Below are 14,721 nucleotides of genomic sequence, written 5' to 3' on the forward strand. Positions count from 1 at the left end.
GTCAAATACAGGGTTGTGTGAGGAACCATGACAACAGATAAAATATTCTGTAACTCTGTGAATGGTGATGCTAGTAGAAGCAGGTGGAGAAGTCAAATTCGTTCCTAAAATAAGATTATTCCTATGCAGATGAAGCACTATCCTATCCAAAATGGAAGGGGATTAAGTAATAGATCTTCTTGCAGGTGGGTGGCTGGTTTCCCTCAGAAACTGTGCTGTTTTGGTCTCTGCTGGTTAGGCATTCAGCAGAGGTTTTGCAAAATCTGCCTTGATGAGGGAGGACCCTATTGAGCATCTACACAGCTTCCATCCTTCTCATCTTAGGCAATTTTATAGATGCCCATTTAATAAGTTCCAGAACAGCTTGGGAAAGAGGCTGACTGACATCCACAGGTTAGACCAGTTTGTCCATCCAGCTATTGATAAACGCACCAGAAAGTTGAAGACACGTGGTGGGAAAAATGTACAGAAAGCAGTAACCCAAATAATGCTACTGTAGCTATGATAATATCAAATATAAGCACTAAGTCACTACCAAATATAAGAGGATGACTATACAAGATAGCCTTAGTTTGCCCCTCCAGCTTTGATGCCCACCTTCATCTCACTTTTTGCCCTTGGAGACTGTGATGACAGTTTTGCCCAGTGGCTTCCACTTGCCTTTGGCCAGCTGGTGCTCAGCAGGAACGCAGAGGGATGAGCTAGGAGTCAGGGCCAATGGTCCTGGGCCCCTTCCTGGGAGGCCAGGATCGGCTGTGCTTCCTTTAGGGGCGCGTGCTCTGGTCTGCAGTCTGTCCTCAGTCTTCTGCCTCACTCAGGACGTCTCATGGCTGAAGGCTTTGAGTTTCCATTCTAGATTTGCTACAGTTGCCAGAGATTTGGGATTTATTTGCCAACTTTTTAAACTACTTCACCTCAACTTATGATATTAGAATGTCCAGAATTGTATTACTCTTCTTAGTGTGGGTTCAGTGGAACTTTTGAGAATGATAGGAAAGTTCCCAAATTGAATTTTAAAGATGGTTGCACACCTCTACATATATGCTAAAATTCAATCATACCCTTGCAATGGGTGAATTTCATGGTATGTAAATTAGCTTTCACTAAAGCTAAGAGAAAAAAAAATCTCAACTATTTTCCCAGCATCATGAATGATATCGTTCTTAAATTAGTCCTGGACTGTTTTTTTTTTTTTTTTTTGGTATTTAGGATGTCTTTAGAATGCTCAAAATTGCTGGTATTTGTTTCTTCAGACTATATTACTAAATTATTAGCATATTTTGGAATCAATATAGTTGTTCTAGGATCAGGAAATAATTTAATTCTTAGGTAACTGCAAGCTAGTATATAAAATCAAATATCAATATATTAGGGTGTGTAATTGAAAGATCATGTATTTATGCTAAACCAAAAGGCAGCTGTATATCATTGAGCTCAATTCTTTTAGAGGAATACAATTTCCACTCCCCTGACTTTTAAAAACTTATCAAGAAAAAGCTTTAAGAGAAACAAATATGATACTAAATTCAATATGTGGTGGACATTTGAGAAATTAGGTATTATCGAGGTCATGGGAAATGAATTTAAAAATAAAAAATGTTTCCTGTGAGGTTTTCACCAATAGATGAAACCATGAACCCTTGTGTGTCCCTGAGCAGACAATTTGGGGACAGTCTTATCAACAGTTTTATTATTCTTTTCTTATTACATATCATACTTTAAAAAAACAAAACATATGCATATATAAACACACATTCACTCACACTGAAGATGCAAGATGAAGAAAGATATATGACATTGAACGTAGAGTTGAGGAAAAGGATTTCCATCCAAACAACCCAACTTAAATTAAAAGGTATGAAATTAAGTTTTTTACCCAATTAATCCAATTGGTATGGGCTAATCTGGGTGTGGATTTAATATGGGCTAATATTAATATGGATAATAATGTGGATGGTTGCTTCCCATGTTCTGCTCTTTTCTGTTCTTGGATAGTTTTATTTTGTGCTTTCCTCTCTCTGTCTTTGTCTCTCTCTAGCCTGTCTGTATCTGTCTCTGTCTCACATTTATCAAAGTGGGACTAACAGTTATTTCTTTTAAAATAATATTTTGTCTCATATAATTCTTCAAAGATATTCTCAGGAAATACATGCATTCTATTAAAAGTAGTAATTTAAAAAATGAGTATTTTGTGCCAGTCATCCACCTCCATATTATTCATAAAATACAGCATTTTTAAATGCCAACTTTTAATTCCCCTGGTTAAAAACTTTAAAATATGTTTCTCACTAGGTGAAAAAATTTGTTTTAGAAAAGAGAAATATTAACTTGAAAGACCACAAAACGCACCGGTTACTCTGTGCGAACATTTTTTCACACTCAGTTGGCAGATGTGACTTGGAAACCAAAATGTGTTTGGTGCAGAGAAGATACTCGGGCAGCCGCAAATAGCAAGTTTAAGCAAATAGCAAAATTAAACTCTCAGTAATTTAGGTGGCATATGCCAATAGTTATCTTTTACTAATGGATCCTTTGCTAATATGTGATAAAGCTTAGGGTGAGAAGTGTATGTTATACTTTAATCTAATTGACAATTTAAGCCTTGTCATTTTACACAGGGTTTTACTTAACTTTGTGATGAAATATTTGTATCCCTGTTCTCCTATTTTGGTGCTCATGATAATAAGAAATTACATTTTTGCCATATATACAAAGTTTCAGAATCATTATAGAAATAGTATTACTAATAATATATGTTATTATATATATTCCATTAGACTTGCACAAATTGTTTTAAAATTACTTGAAATAATTCCTCTCTCTGGTTATGCCATTAGCTAATGCCCAGTTAGGGACCTTTAATTATTCCTTGTTATTTTTAGAGATACCTTTTTTCCATCTTGGCTTAACTTATCTTATTCTTATGTGTAAGCACACATATTATGCAATTATATATTATACATCTTATACAATATAATTATAGTTATTTTACAATTATTTAAAGTATTTATATATTTTTAATATACAGCAAGGTACTTCCAGAGAGCTCTACATCCCATAAATCCAGCTCCCATCCTATATTTTCGCTGTGATTTTTATTATCTCTTTGCTTCTGCCAACTCTGGACTTAGTTTGATTTTCTTTTTCTAGTCCCTTGACATGTAAAGTTATCTGAGATCTTTCTTCTTATATTAATGTAGATAATCATGACTATAAACTTTCTTACTATAAGGGAATTTCCTGCATCCCATAAGTTTAGGTATGCTGTGTTTCCATGTTTGTTTAAGATTTAAAAAAAAAATTTACCCTTTGATCCATCAGCTGTTCAGGAATATGTGGTTTAATTTGACATATTTGTGAATTTTCTGCTTTTCCCACTGTCTTGATTTCAGGTTTCGTACCATTGTTGCTGGGAAAATACTTGGTATGATTTCAATCTTCTTAAATTTGCTGAGACTGGTTTTATGTCCTAACATGTGCTCTATCCTGGAGAACGTTCCATGTGCATTTGAGAAGAATGTGTACTTTGCTGGGATTGGATGGGATGCTGTGTATGTCTGCTACGTCTGTTCAGTCTAGTATAGTTCAAGTCCAAAGTTTTCCTATTGATTTTCTGTTTGGATGATGTATCCATTGTTGAATGTGGGGTACGGAAGCCCCCTGCTATTATGGCATTGGTTGTCTGTGTCTCCCTTCAGATCTTTTAATATTTGCTTAAGGTATTTAGGTGTTTCAGTGTTGGATACCTATATTTATGATTGTTATATCCTCATGATAAGCTAACCCCTTTAGCATTATACGATGACCTTCTCTGTCACTTGCTACAGTTTGACTTACAGTCTGACTTAAAGATTTATGCTTTTATCTGATATGACTGCAGCTACCTCTGCTTTCCTTTAGTTTCCATTTGCATCAAATATCTTTTTCCGTTCCTTCTCTTTGGGCCTGAGTGTGTTCTTAAAGTTGAAGTGAGTTTCTTGTAGGCAGCACGTAGCTGGGTTTTGTTTCTCTTTAATCCATATAGCCACTTTACGCCATTGGAATACTGAACCCATTTTCATTTGGAAAGTTCTTCATAGTATGTACTGGTTACTAATAGTATAATGAAGATTTTTGTATGGACAGTCATAAGAGTGATTGTTTTCAGTTTCTTAAAAACTTTTTTTTTTGATGGTAAAGGCTTATGTCTTAACCTTATAAATTAAATTATACCTCATTTGTACAAGAGAGAATACAGTATAATGAAAATGCTATTTTCTCCTTAATTCTGAACTTTAATATGCCTCAAATTCATACTGTGAAGGTCGCCCACGTTGCTTGAGAGGAATAATTGAGCCTGAGATGAATATGAATAGGCTTCCACATGCTTTCTCCTAATGTTTTCTGATAACTATTTGCTTGATTAAAAATAATAATAATAAATGGCATTTTGTTACATGTTATTATTGAATTCTTGGAGTTTACTAGTTACTACTGCTAATAATTAAAAATATTCAAAAATAATCTGGGAAATACAGGGTATTCATTAATGAAATTCTGATAAATCTTATTTTACTATTTTTGTCAATATTATAAGAGAAAAACTGCATATCAGTTCTCTGAAATACTGCTGTGTATGGTTTATTATGCTTCTTTTTGCCTGGGTTTGACAACTTTAAATGTCATTTCTCTATTCCCACAGGTTTCAAGGGTATTTGGAATATGAATTTCAGTATTAATAATTCAATTTATTCACTGACAATAAAATGATCACAGTTATGAGAGTGATTTCTCATCAATAACTACGATTCATTTGCAAAAGTTATCTTTGATAAGGCCATAATCTATTATGCAAAATATAGATGTCATTTATTCAGTATAAACTACTTATATAATTCTATAAATCAGTGTCCACCAACCTAAGTCCTCTTCAATGAGATAGAGAAAAATAACAACATATATACTTGAGGTAATGCTTGAGACTATTTACTTTCTGTTTAATGATATCAGTTTATTGATTCATAACCATCAGTGAGGGCGCACTATTATCTTGAACCTAGCAGCACAAGTATATGAAAACTAAAACTGCTACTTTTAAGTAGTTTACCATCTAATGAGAAGCTGAAGCATCATTATTCCTTGGGTTAGGAAGGATTTTAGGATTTTTTTAAAGATTAAAATAGCGAGTACCAGAAGTTATATTTAGTTTGGATTTATATTACATCCTCAGTAAATGAAATAAGTCAAGTGACTTGTGAATATTATGTTAAAGCATAAGATTAATTAGAAATTATTTTTTATATACATATGTATAGTACACAATACATGTGGGTATGCTTAGGGAATTATTAGGTGTATAGATAAAAAATTTTTTTCTATTGGTCAGTTATGTCAAGTATTAGCAATTTCTTAAGATCCAATGTACTATATATCATAGCTTCTGACCACCCAGAATATTATCATTATTAAATAAAATGAATAGGTATTTTTCTATTTATTTAAGGTTTATACTTTTGATTGCCTAATATCCTTTGAAATTTGAAGCCAATATTATATACAATCCTATCATTACACTTGCTGTCACTTTTTGAAAATGTACTTTTCTAAGCTAATTCATGTGATTAATCTCTCAGACTGTTCTGTGATGTTGCACCGGTATAAAATCTTGCTGGGAATATCTGGAACAGTAAATTCTATTCTGGTTCTGACTTTGATCTCTCTGACTTTGTTGGGTAAGTTAAAAGATCTTAAATAAGAATATGAAAAGATGTTTTCTCTTTTTCTCGTGACTCTTCATATTCATTCATTCTTTATTATTATTTTAACAAAAATTTAATAAGGAGTTATTATGTATAAAGCAGTAGTATATTATACTTCATAGTAATGTATTTAACAGCAAGTCAAATTAGGTAAGTGTTTTCTCCTCAAGTGGCATGTGGTCTCATAGGAGGGAAGTTGAGTGTGTGTGTGTGTGGTATGGTGTATTTAGAAATTGGAAACCATATATTCAGATTTCTTAGATAATTGTGAATAGGTAGAATTACATTACTTTCCTTAAAAATGTTGATATGTTTTATCTAAGGATGCATTTAGTTTATTTTTGTTTTATTTATCAAATATTGATTGCTATTATACCCCAAACATTATTACAAATTCCCAAAATTGGGAACTTTGCTTTACTTTCTTTATATCACCAGTTCTCAGGACAATAGCTGACACAGAATGGACCCTCAACAAATATGTGTTCTATAAATGAATTAATTATATAATATTTGAAATTATCTGTACTTAAATAAACAGGAAAATTTTTAAAAACTTTCTACTTACTTCTTCAGTTATTTCTTATAATAATAATCAGAATTATTCCAGAGAAATTGTCTTTGAGACTTTGCACAGAGGAGATATTTACCCAATCTTAAAATAATCTTGTTTTCAAGTTTCTCAGGGAGTGTTGCTGAAATGTCAAAAAGGAAATGATTCAAATATCACCCAGCATGATGATATTGGAAATCTGAAAATGAGCAGTGACACAAGAAGAAATATAAGTAATAAGGATGCAGGTCACTGTGTTTCAAGAGCTACAAATCATGCAGGTATCTTTCAAGTCCTGGCCTATAGTAGTTTAAATCTGAAGACTTTCTAAGTTTGAAAAATCCTATTGAAAAATCAATAGATTAAATTAATAAGTACAGTATGACAAATCTACTTTTCGTTCAAAACTTGATTCATATTCAAAAATTTTTTTTGTGGTGGCAGGAGAGCGTTAAGACAGAATGTAACAAATAGGCTTTTTCCTCCATGAATTTAAAATCAAGTCGAGACATATAACTACTGAAAGTTAATTCTGATTATAAGGCAGTATGTAAATAGCTATTTTTTTCTGTCTCTAGCTTATTTATCCTTTTTTGAAATGAAAAATAGATATAAGTAGTTATCTAGCAAACTATTCATGATGTTAAGCTTAAAATTTCCTATCATACAGAATTTTGGGAAACAGTACATTCTACTTTTTTTTTTTAGTTTAACTTTTCAACACTTAACTCTTTGAGCTTTCAACATTTATTTTAAAGCATGGTATGTGAAGAAGGTAAAGATTAATTTATTTTATACTTGTTTATCAAAGGATTTTTCTCTAATCCACAAGTTTATGTTGTCCCCCTTTATCACATATAAAAATGTCATATATTTTGGTGTACTTTATTGACACTCTTTTCTGCTAGATTATCTCTTCTATGTGTAAAAGTCCCAAGCTAACTGAAATTTTTTAATTTTATTACATAAAATTTTATACTCTGACTACCTAATTCCTCATTATGCTGGGTATTGTAATAGAACCTTTTCAGAGGTAAGAAAGCTTTGATAGGTAAATGTGAAATCATGTAGATACCATTGAACACTCATTAAAGTCAGACTGATATTGTATATAAAACTATAAGACATTAATTTACTATATTTTTTCTTCTTTTTAAATTGAGGTAATATTTACAAACATAAAGTTAACCATTTAAAATTTAATCAGTGACGTTAGGGCATTCAAATGTGCAACCACCATCTGTCTGCTTCCAAAGCATTTTCATCACTCAAAAAAGAAATCCCACACCCAATAAGCAATTATTTCCTATTCTCTCTCCCTCTGGCCTTTGGCAACCACTCATCTGCTTTCTGTATCTATGCCTATTCTGTATTTCCACATAATGAAATCATACCATATTTGACCTTTTTTGTCTTCTTTTTTTTTTACTTCATATGTTTTTCAAGTTCACATTGTATCATATATCAGCAGTCTATTCCTTTTTATTTTTTTTAGGACATATATTCCATTATGTGTATGTGTGTATATATATATATATATGTATATATATACACACACTATATATATATATATCACAATTTCTTTAAGATAGCAATAATAGCCAAAGTGTTCTACAGATTCAAAAAAATACCTATTAAAATCCCAATGGCCTTTTTTGCAGAAACGGACAAGGTGACACTAAAAATTTTATGGAACTGCAAGGGATCCTGAATAGCAAAACAATCTTGCAAGAGAATAAATTGGGAAGATTCACATTTTCTAATGTTAAAATTTACTACAAATCACCAGTAATCAAAACCATGTGGCACTGGCTTTCAGATAGACATGACACATCAATGAAATAAAACCGAGGTTCTAAATTAATCCCATACACCTATGGGCAAATGATTTTTGACAAGGGTCCCAAAACATTCAATGTGGAATGAACAGTCTTTTCAACAATGGGCCTGGGTCAGCTGGATATCCACAGGCAAAGAATGAATTTGGACACGTAGCTCCTATGATATAAAAAGATCAATTCAAAATGAATAAAAAACCTGTGTAACAGCTCAATTATACAATTATTACATGGAAAAACAGATGTAGATCTTCATAACCTTGGATTAGCCAATTATTTCAAATGTTATATCAAAAGCACAGATGGAAAAAGAAAAAAACATAAAATGAACAGCTTCAAAATAAGGAATTTGTTCTTCAAAGGATAGTGTCAAAAATAGAAAAGACAACACATACAATGAGAAAAATGTTGCAAATCATGTATCAAGTAGGTCTTTAGTATCTTAAGATTATATTAAAAACTCTCAATAAAAAAAAGAGATTTTAATGGTCACAAGTTTGAATGGTTATATTGACCTACACTTATATTTTACATACACTTCCCTTTTCCTCAGTATTATGGCAGACATCTCAGATATTTTTAGTTTAAGAAGACTTCAATTTCATTTTAATTTAAGAAGTCAAAGGACTTGATGAACTTGCAATTATAAAGAGGCTGAAAGAATACTCTTAATCTCAATATTATTTAATATCAAAAGAATATATTAAAGAAATTTAGACACATAAAACAAGGAGATTCTAAAATTTCATATGGATATATAAGCAAATGGCATAGATAATATTTTATTTAATCTCTCAAATAGTATTAATGTAATATATAGCTTCACTGGTTCTTATTTTAGTAATTATATTAGATCCTGGCATGAAACAAAATTTATGTCTAGGGTTTGCTTCATCTCACTAAATTGATTCTTAATTCCCATGAATTAGCATTTCTATTTTGGATACCTTGTGAGTCTGAACATCTTTTTATGAGTGATTTCATTATAGCTCCACTCTTACTCATATAACCCATAAGTATTTTCATTGTCAATGTTCAAAGAAACATATGTAACTTAATATTCTTTGTTTCCATCATTTACCTATAGGGTTCTGCCCATCAGATTGGATCAAACATAAAAGAAAGTGTTATTGGTTCTCTGAGGAGATGAAGAGTTGGAGTGACAGTTATGGATATTGTTTGGGAAGAAACTCTCATCTACTAATCCTTCAGGACCAATTTGAAATGGTAAGTGGTTTAGTATCATGATTATGGCATTAGCCTCTTTGCAGTTAAAAGGGACTTTCCTCTTGTTTTTTCCTACCCTTCCATTAAATATCATTTATCTTGATTATGAGGTTTTGGCACCCTGTTAAATTTTGTGCTCAAAGCCAATGTTTTGCTTGACTTATGGTGGTCCTGGTCTAAAAACTTGTATTCAGTTTGCAAGTAATATATGTGTGTTTATGTATATGATATATGAGGTATTATATAATGTGTGTAAATAAGATACGAATTGATCAGTATTGAATCTTCATTCAGAGTCCTGGCTGCATTTAAAATAAAATTCTGATTTTTAAATATTAAAAATAAATATTTATTTTAAATATTAAAATAAAATTCTAAAATCTTACTTGGTGCATCTGAATTATTAAAATATTCTGTTCATCTATTTAATTTTCACTCACTTTTTAGGCTTTTATTCAGAGAAACCTAAAACAATCAAACTATGTGTGGATTGGACTTAACTTTACTTCCCTGAAGAAGACATGGACTTGGGTGGATGGTTCTCCATTAGATTCAAAGATGTGAGTCTTTTTTAATATGCAATCTGATTTGTTGCCTATTTGTAGAACTTATCTTCATAAGGCACCTCCAAGTCTATAAGAATCAATTCTGAAATAGTTTTTGGTACTAAAATTTGAAAAGATGAAAATTAATATTCACTGGGGTAGTGATGGATATTTTGACTTGGTTTTTAAAGTAAAAGGATTTGGAAACAATAAAGGTTGTGCATTTGATGTTTAAAGGCTGCTCACACCGTATATGGAAAGGTGGACTCAACCAACGTAGCCTTCTGTTTTCAAAGTGCTCAATGCTTACCCAAACCACTTTTAGTAATTAAAAAAGAAAAACCCATGTACAATTTTTTGTATTGCATGATTATCATAATATTAATGAAGAAAAAAGAAGTACAAGACAAAACAAAATAATTCAAAATTCTCGTAGCAATTGCAAGAGATTATTGGAGATTTGAAAAATCTCAACATCTTTGTGTGCTTATATTAATTTTTAAAAATATTTAATTAGAAACACAAATAGTAAAACCAGTAAATTCACATCTTATCCCTATGTTCGTAGTTGCATAATGATCTCCAAAGATGTCCATATCCTCTCCCTAAATCCTGTGAATACATTACCTTACATGGCAAAAGAGACTTCATGGGTGTAATTCAATTAGCAATCTTGAGATAGAAATATTATGCTGGCTTATCTGGCTGGGCCAAGTCATTACAAGAGTCCTTATAAGAGGGAATAAGTAAGGGAAGTCAGAGAAGGAGGTGTGATGGCAAACACAGAGTCCACGTGATGTGACCCTGGCCCAAGGAATGCAGGGGCCTCTGAAGCCGGAAGACTGATGACTGGACTTCTCCCTCGTGCTCACTGAAGGCACCTCTGCAGACACTTGATTTTGGTCCTATAAGACCAGTTTTGTGTTTCTAATATCAAGAACTATAAGATAACAAATTTGTGTTGCTTGAAGCCACTGAGTTTGTGTTAATTCACTATAACAGTGATAAGAAAATAATATAGTATGGTAACCAACTTAACGATACCACTGTGTTATTTCCCTTTGCTATTACTTCATCAATAAATAGTACTTATTTTTTTCTCACTGCACTAAATTAATCTAAGGGAGTCAACTAAAGACATTATTTGGGTTGGAGAACAAAATTATGGGTGTGTCCTGAGGGTTGAGTCATATCAGTGAACATTACCTGATAGACGACTGTGAAGATGATAACTTCAGTCTTTTTCCTTACGCCACATACACTCAGCACTACCGTTAGGATTGATTTTAACTCTATCCTATGCCTAGGGATTTTTGTACAAAATATGTTCAGTACAAAATTCAGATATAATCTTGGGTGCGGTGTATTTTCTTCTGTAAAAATTCAGTACTTACTTGCCCCTTATTAATTTGGAAGCTTTAATGATCATGTGCATCTTTTCCATGATTCTTTCTTGAACTTTTTCCAATAAATCACTGATGCTGCAGTATTTTATAGCTAACTTTATTATTTTATTTAACATTTGCCTCATGGATAAACAATACAATAAATGCACAATTTATTAAAGGCTTCCAGTGTCAATTTGCATACTGAGTTCTTTACAAACATCTATAAAATCTCTATAACAATATCATAAGGTAAATATTATTATTTTTTTTACAATTAGATACGAGAAGCCAAGAAAGGTTAAGTGAACTGTTCTATGTGACATCAACTAATTTTTTAATCTAATGACCGCATGGGACACTAGAACAGGTATATGGACACACTTATTTTTCACTCAGTCATTTGTAAACAGACTCTCTGGGAAACATGTGCCAGTCACAGAGATATTGTAATGTTTAGTGAATCAACACATTTGAAAAGCCTTGAAATTTGAATTACCTTTTTATTGAGGAGAGTGTTACCTGGAAACACAAATGGATGTCTTCAGCAATAATGAGTATTATTATATTTTTCCTTTTTTCTGCAGATTCTTCATAAAAGGACCAGCTAAAGAAAACAGCTGTGCTTCCACCAAGGAAAACAAAATTTACTCCGAAGCCTGCAGCAGCGTTTTCAGATGGATTTGCCAATATTAGGATTAGAAAAAAATTGGTAGTGAAATAATCAGTGATCAAAGTCTTTTGTTTACTAGCTTCTAATAATAATCTTAAGGAGTAAGAATTCAAAACTGCAATTAAACATCCAAATCTCATCTCTGTTTTCCTTCCATCATCTACATTGGTCCTAAGCTCTGAGTAGCCCACATTAATAGCCTAAGACAGCCTTCCAATTTTTATGTGAACCCATACATTTATATTCAGGACTTTCCTTCATTTTTAAATTTTACAGAAAGTGTGATCAAATAATGTCTGCATTTCTGTATTTCATGTTTTTATTAACAATATCCTATGTAAATTTTATGTAGTTTTGAGTTGCACTACAGTGTGGATTTATATATGTTTTTTATTCCTTCACTGATGAGCATTAACTTTGTTTCCAGGGTTTTGTTACTATAAACCATGTTTGCAATAAATATTCTAAATATTTTCTTAAATAGTAGCACTTTCATTTCTATGCTATAAACCTTAAAACTGAAAATTCTGGGTAAAACGTGTTAATATGTTCTTTGCTTTAGATTTTATACAACTTTTATCTAAATTTAGAAGCTATCACAAATTTCTAAGAAGTATGGTACAGAAAAAAGAACTTAACCTTTTTCCTGACCCTCTTAAGAATTAGCTGCCAAACTGCTGCATTTCATTATAAAATTCAGGTCTCATTCCTACACAAGACACTTGCCTAATTAATCTCAGTACAATCATCCAAATCAACAAATTAACATTGACGCAATACTACCATCTAATTCTCAGGCTCCCTTAAAAGTTGCCCATTTTCAAAATTCGAGTTCTTTAGAGTAAAATAACCATCTTCTGCATTTAATACTATGTCTCTCTAGTCTTCTTCCATCTGGAAGAGCTCCTTAGCCTTCCTTAACATTTGTGACCTTGACACTTTTGAATACTACAAGATGGATATTCTGTAAAATGGTCTTCAGTTTGAATGTATCTATTTCTCGTGGTTAGCTCAGGTTAGGCCTCCTTAGCAGGAACAGCAGAGAAGATGGAGTAGAGCTTTGTTCATCTCACTGCAACCTTTCAGAGTGGGACACACTTTTATTTCTTCCATTATTGGTGATAGTCACTTTGTTTACATGATTAATGTAGTGTCTACCAGTCTTCACTGTAAAGTTACGCTTTTTCTTTTGTAATTAATAATAAATTAATAAAATTAATACATTAATAAATAATTTGGGGGGAGGGACCTTAAGGCAAGTATGGCCTTGATATTCCCTTCAGTTTGAACAAGCTTCTTTCTTCCTGACCATGTATCTCTGACCTCCCCTTTGTTAGAGCATTTACTTTAGAAAACTTATGGTAGGAAATTCTTTCTCTGCCCCTTTGTGATGTAAATCAGTTAAAAAGCCCTTTAAAGATTTTACAGCTTAGAGATAATGTTTCTCAAGGACCTGGCAGCCATCTCTTTGAAATGTAATCATCAAGAAAAAATAGCACCTCTATTTCTCATTTTTTATGGGAGGGCAGGAGCCTGACCAGTGAGTACTTACTCCAAGTTGTAAAACCACCTCTTATCACAAAGATCTGAATAGTTCAATTTTCCTTTGGTTAAACTACTTAGCAAATATAGATGGTATATGATGTCCCCCTCTCCTCAGTTTTGAAAGACCCTACTGCCCTCTGTTTCAGCAGATTTTAGTTCAGACTGAGCCCTGGTGCATCTCCCCTTTGCAAGAGCCTTGAATAGTCTGCCTTTCCTGTGTGATGTTGTCTGCTGCAATTTTTTGCTTTGACAGCAGGTACTTTTAAATTCTGTAAATATCCCATTCATCATCAAAATTTCAATTTAACTCAGTATTGTGGACTCCCATTTTCACATTTTGTTCAGTGGGTTATAGTCTCCTATTTTGATGGTCAAGTTTTTCCCAACCTAGTTATGAGAGCCACCTTCAGGGTGACATCTGTGTAAGATAAATTCCAATAAATTTCTACCGAAGTAAGCAGGCGAAGAGAGGCAATAAAGGGCTAGGTAGTTTATTTGAATGCCACCCCCGGGTGATGTTCAGTGGTCTGAAACACAGGCCAGGGAAGTCACACCCAGCAGGGCAGGCAGCAAGTTTTTAAAGAAGGCATGGGGAGGGAGAGCAAAGGTGTACAGTGGCGCGAGGATTGGCTCGTCTAGGGTACGTGGGGGTCTCTCATTGGCCTTTAGCCAGGTACTGGAAAGTTACCACTAATCCTTTAGCTTGGGGGAAGGGCTCTAGTTGGGAGGGTTATCCGATCAGGCTCTGGAATGTTGTCAGACCGGAATCTGTTGTTCTCTTTGCCTCCTTTGGTGAGGCCTGAGCTTGTCCATCAGGCTCACCCCTTCCCCTGATGCCTGCAGCCTAACAATATGTATCATTAATCTCCACAATTCTTTGCTGGTTTGTAGTTTTTAAAAAAATGGTAATAACTTCAGCAGAATGCCAGCAACCATTTTTGCTAATGTTTGAACTAGACTTTACATTCTGGCTTGATTCATAAGCATTAATAAAATGATTAACCTAGATGAAAATAAACATACAAAACTCTATTTGTCCAACAAGTTGTTTCTCTTTGTATCTCTTAAAATGTTAGCTTTTATTTTCTGTGTCCCCATCTAGAATTAAGCTCCATGTGGGCAATGGTTTTTTTCCTGTTTGGATTCCTGTTGTGTTTTTTTAATTTAAAGCTGTGCCTGACACTTAATAAGTGCTCAATAAATATTGATTGAATAAA

General features: G+C 32.9%; 1 protein-coding gene across 2 annotated transcripts; it reads left to right on the forward strand.

Annotated features, from left to right (window-relative positions):
* Window positions 1–1,671: 1,671 nt before the first annotated feature.
* Window positions 1,672–12,440, forward strand: LOC118924784 (killer cell lectin-like receptor subfamily F member 1). Of its 2 annotated transcripts, XM_036909886.2 has the most exons (6): window positions 1,672–1,855; window positions 5,613–5,711; window positions 6,417–6,572; window positions 9,217–9,356; window positions 9,804–9,916; window positions 11,874–12,440. In XM_036909886.2, exons 1-6 carry the CDS (start codon window positions 1,771–1,773, stop codon window positions 11,980–11,982), a joined length of 702 nt encoding a protein of 233 aa, XP_036765781.2. In that variant the 5' UTR covers window positions 1,672–1,770; the 3' UTR covers window positions 11,983–12,440. The 2 variants fall into 2 exon arrangements, with proteins under 2 accessions (XP_036765781.2, XP_036765784.2); XM_036909889.2 differs by lacking the exon at window positions 5,613–5,711.
* Window positions 12,441–14,721: the final 2,281 nt, after the last annotated feature.

The sequence above is a fragment of the Manis pentadactyla genome, chromosome 14 (genome assembly GCF_030020395.1).
Source record: "Manis pentadactyla isolate mManPen7 chromosome 14, mManPen7.hap1, whole genome shotgun sequence".
In the NCBI taxonomy this organism is placed as follows: domain Eukaryota; kingdom Metazoa; phylum Chordata; class Mammalia; order Pholidota; family Manidae; genus Manis; species Manis pentadactyla.

Bases quoted from the DNA above. Each gene is read 5' to 3' on its own strand.
- LOC118924784 (XM_036909886.2), top strand. From the start codon at position 1,771: ATGCAAGATGAAGAAAGATATATGACATTGAACGTAGAGTTGAGGAAA. The intron at 1,856-5,612 runs GTATGAAATTAA...TTAATCTCTCAG, and splicing joins AACCCAACTTAAATTAAAAG to ACTGTTCTGTGATGTTGCAC. The intron at 5,712-6,416 runs GTAAGTTAAAAG...CTTGTTTTCAAG, and splicing joins GATCTCTCTGACTTTGTTGG to TTTCTCAGGGAGTGTTGCTG.